Source organism: Ostrea edulis, chromosome 5 (assembly GCF_947568905.1).
Source record: "Ostrea edulis chromosome 5, xbOstEdul1.1, whole genome shotgun sequence".
NCBI classification, from domain to species: Eukaryota; Metazoa; Mollusca; class Bivalvia; order Ostreida; family Ostreidae; genus Ostrea; species Ostrea edulis.
Window position 1 is genome coordinate 81,857,940 of NC_079168.1, and position 19,209 is coordinate 81,877,148.

The following is a 19,209-nucleotide window of genomic DNA, read 5'->3' on the forward strand; positions in this document are numbered from 1 at the left end:
ACTCCCTAACCGACCCACCCCCTCACTTTAATAAAAGTTGTGGGGGATATGGGGTTTTCTTTTTTGTCGTGTCAAGAATTTTCTGAGAAGTCAAATTCCAACTTCTCCTCCAGCCCCCCCCCCCCCCCCCTTTCTTTGAAAAATTATAATACGTGCCTAAGGAGAGAATACACAATATGTTTTTGTAAAGGCTTATGTAAGGTAGTTATAGAGAAACATATAAAAGTTTGTCTAATAATCTCTATAGAAATGTCAAAATGTGTCTAAGAGAACATCAGCAGGATCTCTCTCTCTCTCTCTCTCTCTCTCTCTCTCTCTCTCTCTCTCTCTCTCTCAGTAGTTAGTGTAGAAGTGGAAAATCAGTCCCCTAGAGAAGACAACACGTGGTGACTAATGATACGAACCATCAAAATTGTAATGATCCAGTTCTGGAACCGGGGTCAGGCGTGGATCCGGGGGTTCCTGTTAATCAGGGAGTGGTGTTTAACATAACTTTGAAAGCTTTAAAACTGGTATTGATATGGAAGCCAAGATCAAACAATATCAAACATGCAAAATTCATGAGCATAACTTGTACATGAGTCTTGACTGGCTTCACTTTTTAAATATGTGTATATATGTCATGAGTTTACATAAAAATAAATTTTAAAGGCGTGTACCTCATGCCTTTCTTCCTAAATTAGATACACATAATGTTCACAATGTTTTAAAACTGGACAATGTTTTTACTATATGTCATTGAATGAAGACCAACAGAGCCCTTTCATGTTTTCTCATCAACTCATATACACCATACTTCACTTCCATGTTACTTAAATTCATTAATTTGTTTTGAATGATTGCATTATTTGTTTCTAAGTTTGAAGATGTGTGATATAAATACAAGCAATGCTACAATTATTGTGTTGGAACCGATATTACAATTGTCAATACCAAGACATGCACAAGTAATATTCAACAAGTCCATTGTTTCCAAGGGAAATAAATCACACATGAAATATGTATATATGTAGTAGAAACTGCCTAATCTGACACCTGTGCAATCTGTTTCACTTAGCATTCCGACCATCATTTTCAAATTGTTATTGGTTTTTTTACACAGTTTATTCAGACACAGTGTATTTATACAAAACAATAAATCCTCCTACAGTGCATGTCTGATAAGACAGGTTTCAATGTGCTCTGTGATAAATATAGGGTTCATTCCAAGACTGAAGCTGAGGTAATTCTACAACAGATCACACTGTACAATACAAATCTACAGAAAACAGAAACCTACCAAGAAGTAAGTGTCCTGGCAAATTGTGTGACAGCCCGGCAAATGAGCCTTGATTTTCTTGGTCAGTGAAGTTTTCCCACTGTTTGTTATCCTGTAAAAGGAAGGACCACAAATGTTGACCTTTGCATGACACTTGGGGTCATAGCAGTGAGGGTTGTTTATCATGCTAAAACTTTCCAAAACATAAGGTCTCTGTTTTAGAGGTAAAACATGTATGCGAAAAGCCAATGAGCTGAGTATCTAGTGAAGGAACAGTCTCTACCTATTTTGATAGGAAAGGGAGAAAATGCTATGGACCAGACCAGGATTCGAACCCTGGACCGCTAAATCTTTAGTCAGGTGCTCTACCAACTGAGCTATCTGGCCACCAGCAATCAAAAACATTGTGTTAAGTGTTTATTAGGTAACATAGACCAGTATTGTACTTTCTTTTGTTTACCTTGCTGTTTCTGGATACTCACTGAATGTGACATTATGTATCAGTGCCCCCAGATTAAATCTCAGATTTGTAAAGCAGAAGGAAGCCATTCATCAATTGAAAAGCTTTTTTTATGTTCATGTTTGAAAAAAAGCTTTATCTAAATATTCATATCATAAAAATCAAAATACAATAGAATATAATTAAAATACATCTAAATATTGATGAAATATTAATCAATGTCATGCTGATGGTTAATAAATAATATCCATGTTAATTCGAATGATAAAATTATAAACATGCTAATTTCCTTTACTATATTTTTGGTGCACCGCACAGCCCTATCCTACACCACAATTATTGTTACTAGAATTGTGCAGACATATATTCATTATATGATATTTTTAATTTAACCCATTTTAAATTGGATCAAATTTGGTTCTAATATCAAATAAAAATGCAATTATTTGCCGTAAAATATTATAGATAAACACCAAGGAAGATTTGCATACTGACATCAATATCAAGGCCCTGGGACTATATTATGAAAATTTATATTTAAAACCTTTTTCATTCTACTTCAAGCTTAGGCATGTATAGACAAGTCTTACAATATGATTTTTAAACCGTTGCATAATATTTCATAACGAAATGGCCTATTGTCACTGAACCATGACAAAATTATCTAAGTAACTATTCAGTTCATTCATGTGTTCTCTGAGTCTCTGGTTTCATTGATGATTCTTTTCTTCTCAAAGACATCAAATTTCACTATTTGTGTTTTGTCGTTTCTAAGTAACAGTATTAAAATGATTTAATATATCGTAATTGTAAACAATTATGACGTGTTTAAACATCGATGACTCTCACCCCGAGATTCCCACGATGATGAGTGCTTTTTCGGTCATGCTTCACTTGCCTTCCTCTGTTTCCTCGCTTGCTTCCTCCCAATCGGGACAATCCTCGTTCTCCGCCGGCTCAACCTGAGGAAGTTCGGGTGATGGCCCTTGTACCTTTATCCGATTAAGAAATGCGGCCAGAAGTCGCTTGTTTAAATGGTCAGTCTGTGTTATTTCCCTTTCAGCTACTTCCTCATTTGCAGATTGATCGTCTGTCTCTGCGTTGCTTAGTGTAGTTTTATGTAATTGATTTTGCACGTTTTCTAAATTTGGTTCCCGATTGTTGATGTTTGCGTCAGCCATGTCAGAATTCTACATCCGGGTAAAACCGGTTACGGATGAATAGCATTAATCCGAAGAGATGGAAAAAACCTCTGACTAAATAAAAAGGCGATAATATATTTACACACAGTGTGCGTCATTATATATACACCATCGGATTGTCCAAACCACTTATTTTGTTGTGAAGATGCCATAAGAATAAAAAAAAAAAAAGAAGAAGAGATATGTAGGGCAAACATAGGCCCCTGAGGATGTGTTTGCCCCACATATCTCTTTTTTTTTCTTTTTTTTATTCTTATGGCATCTTTTTTCCCCTTGTCGCTACGTGTAGCGTGAGGATGAAGAGCATTAGAAGGAGTACGCTTCCCCTGTTGACCGGTCACACCCGCCGTGAGCCCTAGACATGTATCATCTTGATCCGTACTGAAAATTAGTAGGCTATAAAAAGAATTATGGCCCAATATATTTGGTATAGAACGCGTCAGTCAGCATTCTACCTAGGAAAGACAAGTTGTATTTGCAAATTAGATCACTGAATAACGATATAGCGAAATGCTGACTTTAAACGAGACTGTTGAAACCCCTGTAACATCAACTTGTTTGTCAGTAGCCTGCCTCATTTAAAACTTTGATCATATACAGGTATAGAACGTGTTCAGTTGAGAGACAGACACTACATGAAGGTGATAATGAATTATTGCTTCATAACTATGGGAAGTTGACGATGTCCTCGAGAAGATAATTTCAGCTTTATACGAATTCTTAGTTCGCCGTTAATGCATATGTTCAATAAAATATCCAAATATGAAGCAGATATGGTGTCTTTTATTTCGACGTCACTGTGATATATCGAAACAACATATGAATGAAAACGAGTATTTTTTCTATTTAATATTTTTGTCTATTTATTGATTAAAATTCAGATACCTGAGAGGAATGGTGGTATAAATTGTTGAAAAATCGTACGTTTTTGATGCTGTTAATTTTCGATTTTTTAAAATGAAATTCACTTATATTCTTCGGAGTATTTGAGAATCCACATTTGATTTACACTGCTTTCTGTGTATGTTGTGGAACAATACAGTCGGAATTTCTTTTTCACAGTAGTTAACATATTTTTGAGGATCAAGATAGGGGCTCGGTAGAACTAAACACATCTCTGCAAGGGTATGTTAAAAGCACAGGCAATTGCATCGCTTGGGGTCAAATTTACTATTAAAGAGTAGTAAATTCGACCCCAAGCGATGCAATTGCCTGTGGTCAAAAGAAATATGTTCAAACTACATGTTGTCCCGCGTGGATCCGGGTAAGAATAGGTCCTCAGTACCCCTTGCTTGGCGTAAGAGGCGACTAAATGGGGCGGTCCTTCGGATGAGACCGCAAAAACCGAGGCCCCGTGTCACAGCAGGCGTGGCACGATAAAGATCCCTCCCTGCCCAAGAGCCGTAAGCGCCGAGCATAGGCCTCAATTTTGCAGCCCTTCACCGGCAATGGTGACTTCTCCATAGGAGTGAAATATTCTCAAGGGGGACGTTAAACAATATAAAATCAATCAATCAAACTACATGTTCAAATCAAAGGTAAAATTACATGCGTGTCCAGTGGTGGATCTGCAAGTGTCAGGCACGTAGCTTCGTTTAAAAAAAAAAGGGGGGGGGTTCAGCCAGAGAAGTTGACTTGCCTAAATTTTCTCGACAAGGAAAAAATTATTTTTGGGGGGCCAATCTTCAAATTTTCTCTAAATAGGGAAGGGGGGGGGGGTATTATTGTCTTCATCAACTAATACCGCCTAAAAAATTCTCAGGCTTTTGATTTTTTAGATGTGTATTCCTTGTGACAAGACCTTTTTTTGTTACCAAACTTTTCGACTGCGTGACCTTCATTTTGGAGTTTGACTTACTTTTGAAAATCTAACCTTGGTCATAACTTTTGAATGTTTAGAAATGGGCTTTCAGATTTCAAATGCCTATCCCCGTTTTTTTTTTTGGTACGCCAAGAACTACTTTCACAAACACACCTTGGTTTTTATCTGATAGCTAATTTTATATAATGGTATTCTATTTATCACATATATGAGTTAATTTTTTGCATTTTTAATAAAATGTATAGATAAACGTATATTTCATTGTTGCAGACAATTTTTGTTTCTTTAAAAAACAAAGACGATTATATAGTCTTTTCAAAATTTAATAAACTTAACAAATGTATTATCATCACCCATAAGTCTTACTTATCGTGAAGTATACGGGAATTACATAAAAAGGATATACGGTAATTTAGAGCATTTTGAAATTGGTAAACAGTCCGATTCCGTGTCATTGCAGATAGCACGTGCTCTTTTTCTTGATTTTGGCACACCGGTCAAATGCGTCCCGTGGGGATCCGGGTTAGAATAGGTCCTCAGTACCCCTTGCTGATCGTATGAGGCAACTAAATGGTATGGAGCGCGAAATTAACATAAACTCATATAATTGAAGATATCTTTAATTATTTGAAGATATCATCAATTCAATTTTTGCTCTCTTTAATTGAATTAATGCGCGCATTAAATCAATTATTGCTCTCATCAAATGAATTAATGCGCGCATCAATTCAATTATTGCTCTCATCAATTGATTTAATGCGCGCATTATATCAATTATTGCTCTCTTCAATTGAATTGTAGCGCGCATCAATTCAATTGTTGATATCATTAATTCATTTGAAGAGATCATTAATTCAATTAAAGCGCGCATCAATTCAGTTGAAGAATTAATGCTATCATCAATTCAATTAATGCGCGCAATAATTCAGAATTGAAGTTATCATTAATTATTTGAAGAGATCTTTAATTCAATTGTTGCGCGCATCAAATAAATTGATGATATTTGAGTTTATGTTAATTTGGCGCTCCATAAAATGGGGAGGTCCTTCGGTTGAGATCGCTAAAACCGAGGTCGCGTGTCACAGCAGGTGTGGCACGATAAAGCTTCCTCCCTGCTCAAAGCGCCGAGCATAGACATAAATTTTGATCAGAAGCGATGTTTTCGGACCAGTCCTTAATATTGACGTCACCTGTACCGCACAGTGCAGAATCAGTACAATTAATATTACCAAGTATATGATAAAAGGTAGTCAAACATTGTAAATCATACAAATTCAATATTCATACACATTCATAAAAAGACCGACTATGGCGTATAAAACGTTGCAATTTCATACAAATCTTTATTCAGATTTGATAATCTTGTCATTCATATATGAAAATCTTGAATTATATTCCATAATTCTTGATTTATATTTGATAAATCTTGATTTATATGCGATAAATCTTGATGTATGTTTGACAAATCTTGACGTATCTATCAAATATCAATGAATTTTTTTCGAATATATATCTTGATTTATTGAATAAAAAAAGATTTATCAAATATCGAACATCCATCAACATTGACTATTGTTAACAACAGACAACTTTTGTTAACAACAGACAACTATGTTAATCACAGGCAACTATTGTTAACAACAGACAACTATTGTTAACTACAGACAATTATGTTAACTACAGGCTACCGGTACTATTGTTAACTACAGACAACTATTGTTAACTACAGACAACTATTGTTAACTACAGACAACTATTGTTAACTACAGGCAACTATTGTTAACTGCAGACAACTATTGTTAACTACAGGTAACTATTGTTAACTACAGACAACTATTGTTAAACAACAGACAACTATGTTAATTACAGGCAACTATTGTTAACTACAGACAACTATTGTTAACGACACACAACTATTGTTAACAACAGGCTACTATTGTTAACTACAGACAACTATTGTTAAACAACAGACAACTATGTTAATTACAGGCAACTATTGTTAACTACAGACAACTATTGTTAACAACAGACAACTATTGTTAACTACAGACAACTATTGTGAACTACAGGCAACTATTGTTAACAACAGACAACTATTGTTAATTACAGGCAACTATTGTTTACAACAGACAACTATTGTTAACTACAGGCAAACTATTGTTAACAACAGACTACTATTGTTAACTACAGACAACAATTGTTAACTACAGACAACTATTGTTAACTACAGACAACTATTGTTAACAACAGACAACTATTGTTAACTACAGACAACTATTGTGAACTACAGGCAACTATTGTTAACAACAGACAACTATTGTTAATTACAGGCAACTATTGTTTACAACAGACAACTATTGTTAACTACAGGCAAACTATTGTTAACAACAGACTACTATTGTTAACTACAGACAACAATTGTTAACAACAGACAACTATTGTTAACTACAGACAACTATTGTTAACAACAGACTACTATTGTTAACAACAGACAACTATTGTTTACAACAGACAACTATTGTTTACAACAGACAACTATTGTTAACTACAGGCAAACTATTGTTAACAACAGACTACTATTGTTAACTACAGACAACAATTGTTAACTACAGACAACTATTGTTAACAACAGACAACTATTGTTAACAACAGACAACTATTTTTAACTACAGACTATTGTTAACAACAGACAACTATTGTTAAACAACAGAAAACTATTAACAACAGACAACTATTGTCAACTACAGACAATTATTGTTAACTACAGACAACTATTCTTAACAACAAACAACTATTTTTAACTACAGACAACTATTGTAAAACAACAAACAACTATCATTAACTACAGACAACTATTGTTAACTACGGACAACTATTGTTTATTACAGGCAACAATTTTTTACAACAGACAACTATTGTCAACTTCAGGTAACTACTGTTAAAAAACAGACAATAATTGTTAAATAGACAACTATTGTTAACTACACACTATTGTTAACAACAGACAACTATTGTTAACAACAGACAACTATTGTTAACTACAGGCAAACTATTGTTAACAACAGACTACTATTGTTAACTACAGGCAAACTATTTTAAACAACAGACAACTATTGTTAATTACAGGCAACTATTGTTAACAACAGACAACTATTGTTAACTACAGGCAAACTATTGTTAACAACAGACTACTATTGTTAACTACAGGCAAACTATTTTAAACAACAGACAACTATTGTTAATTACAGGCAACTATTGTTAACAACAGACAACTATTGTTAACTACAGACTATTATTAACAACAGACAACTATTGTAAAACAACAAACACACTATCATTAACTACAGACAATTAACTACGGACAACTATTGTTAATTACAGGCAACAATTTTTAACTACAGGCAACTATTGTTATACAACAGACAACTATTGTTAAACAACAGACAACTATTTTTAACAACAGACAACTATTGTTAACTACAGACAACTATTGTGAACTACAGACAGCTATTGTTAACAACAGACAACTATTGTTAACAACAGGTAACTATTATTAATTACAAACAACTATTGTTAACTACAGACAACTATTGTGAACTACAGGCAACTATTGTTAACTACAGACTATTGTTAACAACAGACAACTATTGTAAAACAACAAACAACTATCATTAACTACAGACAATTAACTACGGACAACTATTGTTAATTACAGGCAACGATTTTTAACAACAGACAACTATTGTTAAACAGACAACTATTGTTAACTACATACTATTGTTAACAACAGACAAGTATTGTTAACTACAGGCAACTATTGTTATTACAACAGACAACTATTGTTAAATAACAGACAACTATTGTTACACAACAGACAACTATTGTTAAACAGTCAACTATTGTTAATTACAGACAACTATTGTTACACAACAGACAACCATTCTTAACAACAGACAACTATTGTTAAACAACACAAAACTATTATTAACAACAGACAACTATTGTTAAACAATAGATAACTATTCTTAACAACAGACAAACTTGTTACACAACAGACAACTATTCTTAACAACAGACAACTATTGTTAAACAACAGAAAACTATTATTAACAACAGACAACTATTGTTAAATAACAGAAAACTATTTTAAATAACAGACAACTATTGTTACACAACAGACAACCATTCTTAACAACAGACAACTATTGTTAAACAACACAAAACTATTATAAACAACAGAAAACTATTGTTAACAGCAGACAACTATTGTTAACTACAGGCAACTATTATTAACTACAAACAACTATTGTTAATTACACACAACTATTGTTAAATACAGACAAGTATTGTTAACAACAGACAACTATTGTTAACAACAGACAAGTATTGTTAACTTCAGGCAACTATTGTTAACTACAGGCAACTATTATTAACTATAAACAACTATTGTTAATTACACACAACTATTGTTATACAACAGACAACTATTGTTAACTACAGACAACTATTGTTTTAATAATGAGACTGTATAGGTGAGTGGTGTGGTCCATGACTGAAATCACTCAGCAGTTGCCATACCATATGCTTTCTTCACATCGCAGATCTCAGAAGAAGAAAAACCACGATGTTCGTATCTTCCATTTAATGAAATCAACAAAGTCATATTGAGGTTTGTCTCATAAACATACAATATTCATAAACTATTATGCTTTTGTTTTTAATCATAACTTACAACAACTTTGTTGAAAAATATTTTTCCTCAATGTTTCGATTAGTACACTTAATGAGTGCAACACATTCAAAACAAGATGTGTTTGTGAAACGCTATGCCCCTGATGGCAACAAAAACCAAAAATCAAATGAAAGGTTTTGTCATATTAAGGAATCTATATACAAAATAGTTAAGGAGATCATGATTAGATTAAATTTTCTTAAAAGTAGGCAAAACTCCAAGGTCAAGGTCACAAGGTAAACAATTGGTACAAAAAGAAAGGCCTTGCCACACGAAATGAACAAAAGAAATATGAGAACCCTATCAATCACACTTCAAAAGTTGTAAGCAAGGTTAAAGTTTTAAAATTTGGGCCAAACTCCATGGTCAAGATCACAAAGTAAAAAATTATGGTATTATATATATATATGAAAGGTCTTGTCATAAAAAATATTTTCTTAAAAGTAGGTCAAACTCCAAGGTCAAGGCCATTAGGTCAAAAACTTTGGTACCAAGAGATAGGTCTTGTCACAAGAAATGCACATATGAAATACGAGAGTCCTATCACTCTCCATTAAAATGTTATGAGTAAGTTTAACATATCAGATGGCCTGAAAGGCAGGACAAAAATGAGGTGTACCCTGAACTTCGATCTTAGGGCCATAAAAACTATGAAATCTTTGTATTTTTCTTATCATTTGAGAAACAATATCTTAAGGTAGTACTCTACATCGTCATAATGGCTGACTTCCTGTAAAAACATGGATGAAAAAATCGATGTAAGCAATATTTGACTTTTCCTTTTCAATTTCAATACCTAGCCAAGTAGCTCAGTAGGTTTGAATACCGACTGTTAAACTGTAGGTTGCACGTTCGAGTCCAGCAGGGGTTTTAATTTTTTTCCAGATTACTTTCTATTAAATCTGTATTTTTTGACAAAATAAAGTAAATTTGAAAATTTTCAACTTCAACTTTTCATCCACATCAAATTTCTCTGGTGTTGCATACCTCCTTAAAAATTGTTATGAGAGGTTAGAAAGCACAAGGTCTTATTGTTTAGTTTTATTGTGTATAATGAGAGGTTAGAATATGCAAAGTTTTACTGAATTAACAAGAGGTTAGAAAGCACAGAGTTTTATAGATTAGACAATTGTTAATATACATATATATAATTACATGGAACCAAATCTGTACAAATCTTTTGTTATATGTAAATATAGGTATATGTACTTTGTAAACCTATGAGAAGTAATGTCTGGAAAGTGTGTACTAACATCTTTAAAAACCACAAATTGATATTTACAAATTATTCATCACAGATGCAACTAAGGGACAATCCAGTTTTAAAAGAGGTAAAGAAAAAATGAGGTGTAAAAAGTGAATAAATTACACTTACATATAATTCACACAGTAACTGTATATAGGTACTATGATGATAATGTAAAAATGACAGCAAAGCTATTAAAATGGCACATTATGTAACACAATAAAAGATGTCACAGTCATCCTTTAAAATAAAAGATGTCACAGTCATCCTTTAAAATAAAAGATGTCACAGTCAGCCTTTGATGACATCACTTCCTGTTTAGCTTGATGACCACATCTCCTGAAGTTCTCTTAGCTTTTCTGCATCAGCCTCTGCAAGGACAAGGAACTGAATTATCATAAGAAAAATGCAAAGCTGTGAAGCGAATTCTAAGAATTTTCCAGGTACTTTTTGCAATATCTATTTTGATGATTTTTGAAGAACTAATGAATAAGATATGTGGTTGTTCTAGTTTAACCCATACCGATTCTTCGAACTGGGAGGATTTGGTTTTTTTCAATGTTTCTCTGTTCCATGCTTTTGAAAACAATCCTCTCCCTGGTGGTGCAACATAAAGCAGAGATAAAGTGGAATTTTCGTAGATTTAAAAATATGTATACACACAGAATTGAAAAATTGTAGATCAGTCTCTGTACTTTGATGTTACAATGCTTGTTCGAATAAAATCTGTTACCAAACTAAGATTTGAGCATCAAGTGCCAGTAGCTGTATAACTTACGATCCTTTTCCCATGTTGATGACAATGCTGCCCTTGTTTTTCCGTTTAAGATACTCAGTCTCTGCTTTTCTTTGGATGTCTGGGGGATATGACTTCCAGTTTCCTTCCACTGTCAGGTATTGCCACACATAGCACACCTCATTGTCTGAAACAAAGCACATTTTATTGTCTAAAACAAAGAAACATAGCACACCTCATTGTCTGAAACAAAGAAACATAGCACATCTCATTGTCTGAAAGAAAAGAAACACATCTCATTGTCTGAAAAAAAGAAACACATCTCATTGTCTGAAACAAAGCACATTTTATTGTCTAAAACAAGGAAACACAGCACACTTCATTGTCTGAAACAAAGAAACACAGCACACCTCATTGTCTGAAACAAAGAAACACAGCACACTTCATTGTCTGAAACAAAGAAACACAGCATACTTCATTGTCTGAAACAAAGAAACACAGCACACTTCATTGTCTGAAACAAAGAAACACAGCACACCTCACTATCTGAAACCTAGAAATGTCTTGGTGGATGTGTTACACTGTTAGAGTTTGTTATAATCTGATAACACATCTCATTATCTTGGATGACGGAAAATTGCTTGATTACTATATTTACTTATTACTTAACAGTTATAAATAATCACTCCACATAAAGTCAATTTAAGCACATTTGTAAAATACCATTGATATATACATGTACATGATGTCATCAAAAAGTAAAACCAAACTTCTCCCAATTTTCTAGACAGACATACCTGCTGTACTGTTCCTGACAGACATACCTGCTGTACTGTTCCTGACAGACATACCTGCTGTACTGTTCCTGGTAGTGCTAACAGTAGAACTTGCAGGAGTGACAACACTGGTCACAGAGGCAGTTGCCGTAGTAACAGTGACTGTCTGCACAGTGGTCTCCACTGGGTTCTGACCACCTGCATTCTGATTAGAGTGTGTCACATTGGAGCTAGTCTGACCAGGTATTGGTGGACTCTGGACACCTGTACTGGAGAAAGTTTGTGGGTTATCAGGAGGAAAGTGAGGACCATCAAACTGATTTGGAAGCTGGCTGGCTGACAGATTCTGAGGATTGGACTGCTGATTCTGTATAAGCCGTTCATACTCCTCGGCATGGATAGGATTCAGGAAAGGGATCTCTCCTGGCTGGGGTGGAGGTCCATGACTTCCCAGGGTGGGGGTTCTAAGCAGTGAATTCAAATTGTCAGTTGTGGAGCTGCTGGATCTATAAGAATAAAACAATACATTATAGTTTTGTCTGAGCTAAATGCATTTATGAAAAATAGAATTCATTATCATAAATCAACACAATAAGCAAAAACTGACTGAGAAGGGTCTCCATCTGTGTTTATCAGGTTCCTCATGGTTTCCTGCATCAAACAAATATCATGGAAATTGTAAATTTTATACAATATGTATACATGAATTTTAAAATATAGATGTGAAATAAGAGATAAAACTGAATTTTAACTCACCAGGAAGTCTTCCTCATCATTCACCAAGGGCTTCTCTTCTATAATGATTCTCTCTACAACACAAATATCTAGTAGAAATCACACTACCACAAGCTGTACCATGATATATAATGATTCTCTCTACAACACAAATATCTAGTAGAAATCACACTACCACAAGCTGTACCATGATATATAATGATTCTCTCTACAACACAAATATCTAGTAGGGTAACGGTAGTCAGACGTTTTGGCCCAAGGACACTTCGGCCCAAAAGTTGGACACTTTGGCCCAAATTTTTGAGACACTTCAGTCCAAAGACATTTCGGCCCAAGACACTTCAGCCCTCATTTTTTTTGGTATGAGACACTTCAGCCCATATTTTTCATTTTGCTAACATCACCCATTATTATTGCGTGTCAACAACATTATAGTAAATTGACACTTCGGCCCAGTGACATTTCGGCCCAACAACACTTCGGCCCAAATGTTAAATAATGACATTCATGGGTCAATTCCTTTGGATTTTATATAATTTGTTTTTAATTCTTCATTATATTGGTTACAGTTCCAAATTTTACATAGAATAGTTCCCACAAATTCATATCTATATGAACTTAAGATTAAAGAATCCCCAACATGTTGTTTCTGCAATAATGAAATTGAATCAATTGAACATCTATTTGCTGAGTGTTATTTAGTAAAGGAGATTTGGAATGATATTGAAGAGTGGCTTTTATACAAGTTTAGAATATCTTTATCTTAGACAGAACAACAATATTATTTGGTATATATGAAGAAATAATGTAGTAACCATTAATGATACAATATCCACTAATGATATAAAGTTGCAATATAGTGGTCAGGATTCTAACAACTAATGACAAAATGTTATCATTATATACTAGAAATTATATTTTTTTAAAAAATGAATAAATCCATAAAGGAACAAAGGAACGAAATGAAGAAAAAAATTGATAAATTAAAAAGAGAATTTTGGAAATTAATCAATGGTAATCAGAAGACAAAGTGTAGGAATAAATAGATATAAATACTCTTTTTAAATCTTTAGAGATCTGAATGAAGCCGATTATGGTGGAGGGGAGTTCCCGCATGTTGATGTAAAGGAACGTGAACATGTTGATGATATTATAAATGCAAAAATTACTGACGACGAAGTCAAGAAAGCTATTGAAAATTGATAAACTAGTAAGTTCATATGTGAAAATATTTACCAAACGAGCGATTAATGGGAAATATTATTTTGTATCCGTTTCTTTTTGTCATTTATTTGAACGATTTAGAAAAGTTTTTCATTGACAAAAATATTACAGGACTGTCTGTAATAGGTCAAGAACTCGAAGACGAGTTATTCATATGCCTAAAAATATTCAAAACCAGAATGTTGGGTTACTGGGCAAAACTATTATAAACAGAGACATGACATATAACTTTATAAATTTGACAAGGAAGAATACTTCCCTGGATGATGTCTTATGATATATATTAGTTTTGTAAGTGAGTGTCATTTAGTATGTATGTATGTATGAATGGATAAAATAAAGATTGGGAACAACGAAGGCGTCAAATAACGTCCAAGTCCCAGAGAGAAAATAATAAAATATAGGACACCCCAGCAAATAGCGTGGTATCCAATGTGTGTGTTGTTAGCAGTGAATCGCTTGTTAAAAGGGCATGGACACGATTTGAGCTGAAAATTTTCAAACCCTATTTTTCCATTTCTACTCTTTACAGTGCTTAACTAAAGTATTTTTAATGGTCAGCCAAAGTTAGAATTTAATGTAGCTGTTGAGTTACAAGATACCATACTCAAAATTCATTGTTACGTAAACAAGGCCTGTGTCTTGTTTTTGTTTACATATAGATGGCTTATGCCAAACACTAGAAACTATTTAATTATGTGTCAGTGATCGTCTTTTTAAAAAATGGGCCGAAGTGTTAATATACTATGATATGTTGTTTTAAAAAGAAATGTGTGTGCTATATAAAGCAGAATGATAAAACGTATAATGGGCTGACATGTCTCAGTTTAAAAAAAAAAATGGGCCGAAGTGTCTCAAAAATTTGGGCCGCAACGTCTGGACCGAAGTGACGAAATATAAAAACCAAAGGAATTGACCCATGAATGTCATTATTAAACATTTGGGCCGAAATGTCATTGAACCAAAGTGTCGTTGGGCCAAAATGTCACTGGGCCAAAGTGTCAATTTACTATAATGTTGTTGACACGCAATAATATGGGTGGTATTAGCAAAATAAAAAATATGGGCCGAAGTGTCTCATACCAAAATAAATGAGGGCCGAAGTCTCTTGGGCCGAAATGTCTTTGGGCCGAAGTGTCTCAAAAATTTGGGCCGAAGTGTCCAATTTTTGGGGCCGAAACGTCTGGACCGAAGTGTCAATGGGCCGAAATGTCAATGGGCCGAAATGTCTGACATTCATCTAGTAGTAATCATACTACCACAAGCTGTACCATGATATATTATGATTCTCTCTACAACACAAATATCAAGTTGTAAGCGACATCTCCATTTTCATAACACACAAATACATAATTTTTCATTCATACTTCATCATTTTCTCCATGCACTTCCTTGGCCTTCATGCACCTCTACATCATATTACAGTTTATACTTGTATCCCTCATCGAGGCCCCATAATTCAAATTACAGACTATATCTCACTCCTCACTAGACAGACCACACCTTCATCTGTCTGTCCATCGCTCTCTACACTGACCAGACATCTGTCTGTCCATCACTCTCTACACTGACAGACATCTGTCTGTCCAACACTCTCTACACTGACCAGACATCTGTCTGTCCATCGCTCTCTACACTGACCAGACATCTGACTGTCCATCGCTCTCTACAATGACTAGACATCTGACTGTCCATCATGTTCATCGCTCTCTACACTGACCAGACATCTGTCTGTCCATCGCTCTCTACACTGACCAGACATCTGACTGTCCATCGCTCTCTACACTGACCAGACATCTGACTGTCCACCACTCTCTACACTGACCAGACATCCGTCTGTCCATCGCTCTCTACACTGACCAGGCATCAGACTGTCCATCGCTCTCTACACTGACCAGACATCTGACTGTCCATCATGTCCATCGCTCTCTACACTGACCAGACATCTGACTGTCCACCGCTCTCTACACTGACTAGACATCTGACTGTCCATCGCTCTCTACACTGACTAGACATCTGACTGTCCATCATGTTCATCCCTCTCAACACTGACCAGACATCTGACTGTCCACCGCTCTCTACACTGACTAGACATCTGACTGTCCATCGCTCTCTACACTGACCAGACATCTGTCTGTCCATCGCTCTCTACACTGACCAGGCATCAGACTGTCCATCGCTCTCTACACTGACCAGGCATCAGACTGTCCATCGCTCTCTACACTGACTAGACATCTGACTGTCCACCGCTCTCTACACTGACCAGACATCTGACTGTCCACCGCTCTCTACACTGACTAGACATCTGACTGTCCATCGCTCTCTACACTGACCAGACATCTGACTGTCCATCATGTTCATCCCTCTCAACACTGACCAGACATCTGACTGTACACCGCTCTCTACACTGACTAGACATCTGACTGTCCATCGCTCTCTACACTGACCAGACATCTGTCTGTCCATCGCTCTCTACACTGACCAGACATCTGACTGTCCATCGCTCTTTACACTGACTAGACATCTGACTGTCCATCCCTCTCAACACTGACCGTAAAGAACACTTACCTTTACCCGGTGGCCATTCCACTGCATCCATCCCTCCCTTCAGTGGTTCAATGTCAAACTCATAGTCCAATCCATATCTATAATCCTCTTCGATCCCGTTATCCCACCTCACTCGGATCCACCCATCAAATTCTCCACTTGGATTCTCCTCTTCATCAGGTTTGGATTCGACTACTTTCCCTATTTGATAAAGAGAAGAGTGATACCACATTGAAATTTCATGACATCACATCTAAACTTCATATCTAAACTTCATGATATCACATCTAAACTTCATGATATCACATTTAAACTTGGACAATGGACAGAAAAATTCACTTGAAATTTTTTTAACAAGAATTATAGAGCTTATTCATTGGACACATCATCTTTCAATAGTAAGCACACACCTTCTTCATTGATCTCCACCCCATTCATCCGCCACATCCAGTTTGGTCCAGTGGTTACTCTTATCCCTGGGTTTAGTGGGAGGGGCAAGTTGTCTTTCTTAGGAGGTCCACCCCCATATTTCTTCAAGAGTTCATTAATTTTCTCCTGTGTAATTTCTTCAGATTCATCTGCTGGGTCCTCGGACCTATCTGGGCGAGCCATTAGGCCAGGCAGTTGGAATGGCATGGTGTCAGTATCCTTGGGTGGCCACTCACCCCGCTCCCTCATTCTTTGGATTTCCTCTCGTCTTTCTTGGATCTGCCTCTGGGTGTCTGCAAAATCTTCATCAGAGAAATGGCGACCATTTTTTCCCTCCCCGACTTGAGATACCCCAGGAAAGGAGAAATTTGAAGAACCATTTGCCCTTCCCTGAAATATAAATGATATAATTATATTTGTAACAAGAGGCCCACGGGTCACAGTGCTCATCTGATTCAACCTGGTCCTGCCCTGTTCTTCCCTGAAATTAGTGATTGGAATCAGTGAGAATTTCATAATCGATGATTGGTTTACTGTAACTCACTAATCATCGACTATAATCGGACATAGTGAAGTTCTATAATAAAGCCATTTAACTACTGAAAAGTGTAAATAAATATTTTCTACATTTATATTTGTTGTTTCTATTGCTGAGAGAGTGTAAATGAATATTTTTTTTGTGTATTTGTTATTCTTTTACTATCTTAATATCCTTTAATTACATATGTAAAAGTCAATACGATTTTTAGAAGGATTTACACGCCAAAAATGGATATTGTTTGCCTCAGTTATATCCCCATATATCAAAGTTACATGTCATTAACTGACGATGATCCGGCATAATTGAAATATAATCAACGTTCAGCAAAGAAAAATGAGGAAAAAAATTCATTTTAAACCACAAAGTGGTTAAAAAACAACAAATCAGATCTATTGTCACCAACTGAAAACATGATAAGCACGTGCAGAGTAACAGTGGCCTTTAAAAGTGGTTTTTATCTGCGTAATTCACACATGGCTTTGCTCATATCAAGATTCTCTTTGATGGATGATCCTTTGTTTATATGCCCGAGTCAAAGTATGTCTATCTGACCATGTAAACTTGCTTTATTCCCCGGGTATTACGATAAACAAACCTTTCATGTTAATAGATAGGTCACGGCAAGAATATTTTTCAAAAACTATAGTCGTTGAGAAAACAAAATCTAAAAACCTATTAATTGGAATAAAATTTTCAAAATCAAGTGCTTAGAATTTGCCAGCAATTGACTGATTTTTGATTATACACTTGTAATCGATGATTGGAACACCACTACCTGAAATACATATATCACTATATTTGTAACGAGAGGCCCACGGGTCACAGCGCTCATCTGAGTTATCACTATATTTATAACGAGAGGCCCACGGGTCACAGCGCTCATCTGAGATATAACTATATTAGTAACGAGAGGCCCACGGGTCACAGCGCTCATCTGAGATATAACTATATTAGTAACGAGAGGCCCACGGGTCACAGCGCTCATCTGAGATATAACTATATTTATAACGAGAGGCCCACGGGTCACAGCGCTCATCTGAGTCAAACTGGTCCTGCTGTTCTTCAGAGGATCTTATAAAAAAAAAGATTGTTTTCATGAAAACTTTGGACCCACATTATTGACCCACACCGTAGGGTCATGACTTAAGCTATGCACACAACATAGGGATACCCTATAATCCCCTATATTAATGTAACTTGTAAAATTTCTCCATGATTCTTGCCCCACCCTAACTCTATGGTCCTTTTTTTTCTTCTAGAAAAGGCTTTAAAAAAATTTCCCCATACAGAAAGTAAACTTTGAATCCATACTGTAGCCCAAATCTACCACCAGGGCATTGATTTTAAGAAGCTTGAATCTCCTCTACCTAGATATGTTTGAATCTCCTCTACCTAGATATGTTTGAATCTCCTCTACCTAGATATGTTTGAATGTTGATATGATTAACTCTGGCCTTGCTGCTGTTGAGAACTTTTGTAAAACTTTGAGGCCCCATCTTAC

General features: G+C 35.4%; 2 protein-coding genes and 1 non-coding gene across 10 annotated transcripts in view; all 3 read right to left on the bottom strand.

The window, feature by feature from the left end:
• LOC125651798 (nicotinamide riboside kinase 1-like) overlaps nt 1–2,925 on the bottom strand; it is an 8,192-nt gene extending 5,267 nt beyond the window's left edge. For 2 of the 3 annotated variants that reach the window (XM_056166469.1, XM_048880578.2), the window contains exons 1-3: nt 2,568–2,925; nt 1,280–1,370; nt 405–462 (exon numbers count right to left, since the gene is read on the bottom strand). In XM_056166469.1, coding sequence (XP_056022444.1) covers nt 405–462; nt 1,280–1,370; nt 2,568–2,605 — 187 coding nt within the window. In that variant the 5' untranslated portion in view covers nt 2,606–2,925. The remainder of the gene's footprint in view (nt 1–404; nt 463–1,279; nt 1,371–2,567) is intronic. The other variant, XM_056166468.1, reaches the window with a different exon arrangement.
• Nucleotides 1,573–1,645, bottom strand: Trnaf-aaa (transfer RNA phenylalanine (anticodon AAA)). Its single transcript has one exon. It is a non-coding gene; the product is annotated as a tRNA-Phe (tRNA).
• Nucleotides 2,926–9,367: 6,442 nt separating the features above from the next.
• The window catches only part of LOC125651791 (uncharacterized), a 28,226-nt gene continuing 18,384 nt past the window's right edge, over nt 9,368–19,209 (bottom strand). For 2 of the 6 annotated variants that reach the window (XM_056166461.1, XM_048880555.2), the window contains exons 16-23: nt 17,149–17,557; nt 16,760–16,939; nt 12,989–13,041; nt 12,840–12,883; nt 12,254–12,738; nt 11,499–11,643; nt 11,244–11,317; nt 9,368–11,091 (exon numbers count right to left, since the gene is read on the bottom strand). In XM_056166461.1, coding sequence (XP_056022436.1) covers nt 11,039–11,091; nt 11,244–11,317; nt 11,499–11,643; nt 12,254–12,738; nt 12,840–12,883; nt 12,989–13,041; nt 16,760–16,939; nt 17,149–17,557 — 1,443 coding nt within the window. In that variant the 3' untranslated portion in view covers nt 9,368–11,038. Of the gene's footprint in view, nt 11,092–11,243; nt 11,318–11,498; nt 11,700–11,782; nt 11,875–12,253; nt 12,739–12,839; nt 12,884–12,988; nt 13,042–16,759; nt 16,940–17,148; nt 17,558–19,209 lie in introns of those variants that run through there. The other 4 variants (XM_056166462.1, XM_048880558.2, XM_048880560.2 and 1 more) reach the window with 3 other exon arrangements.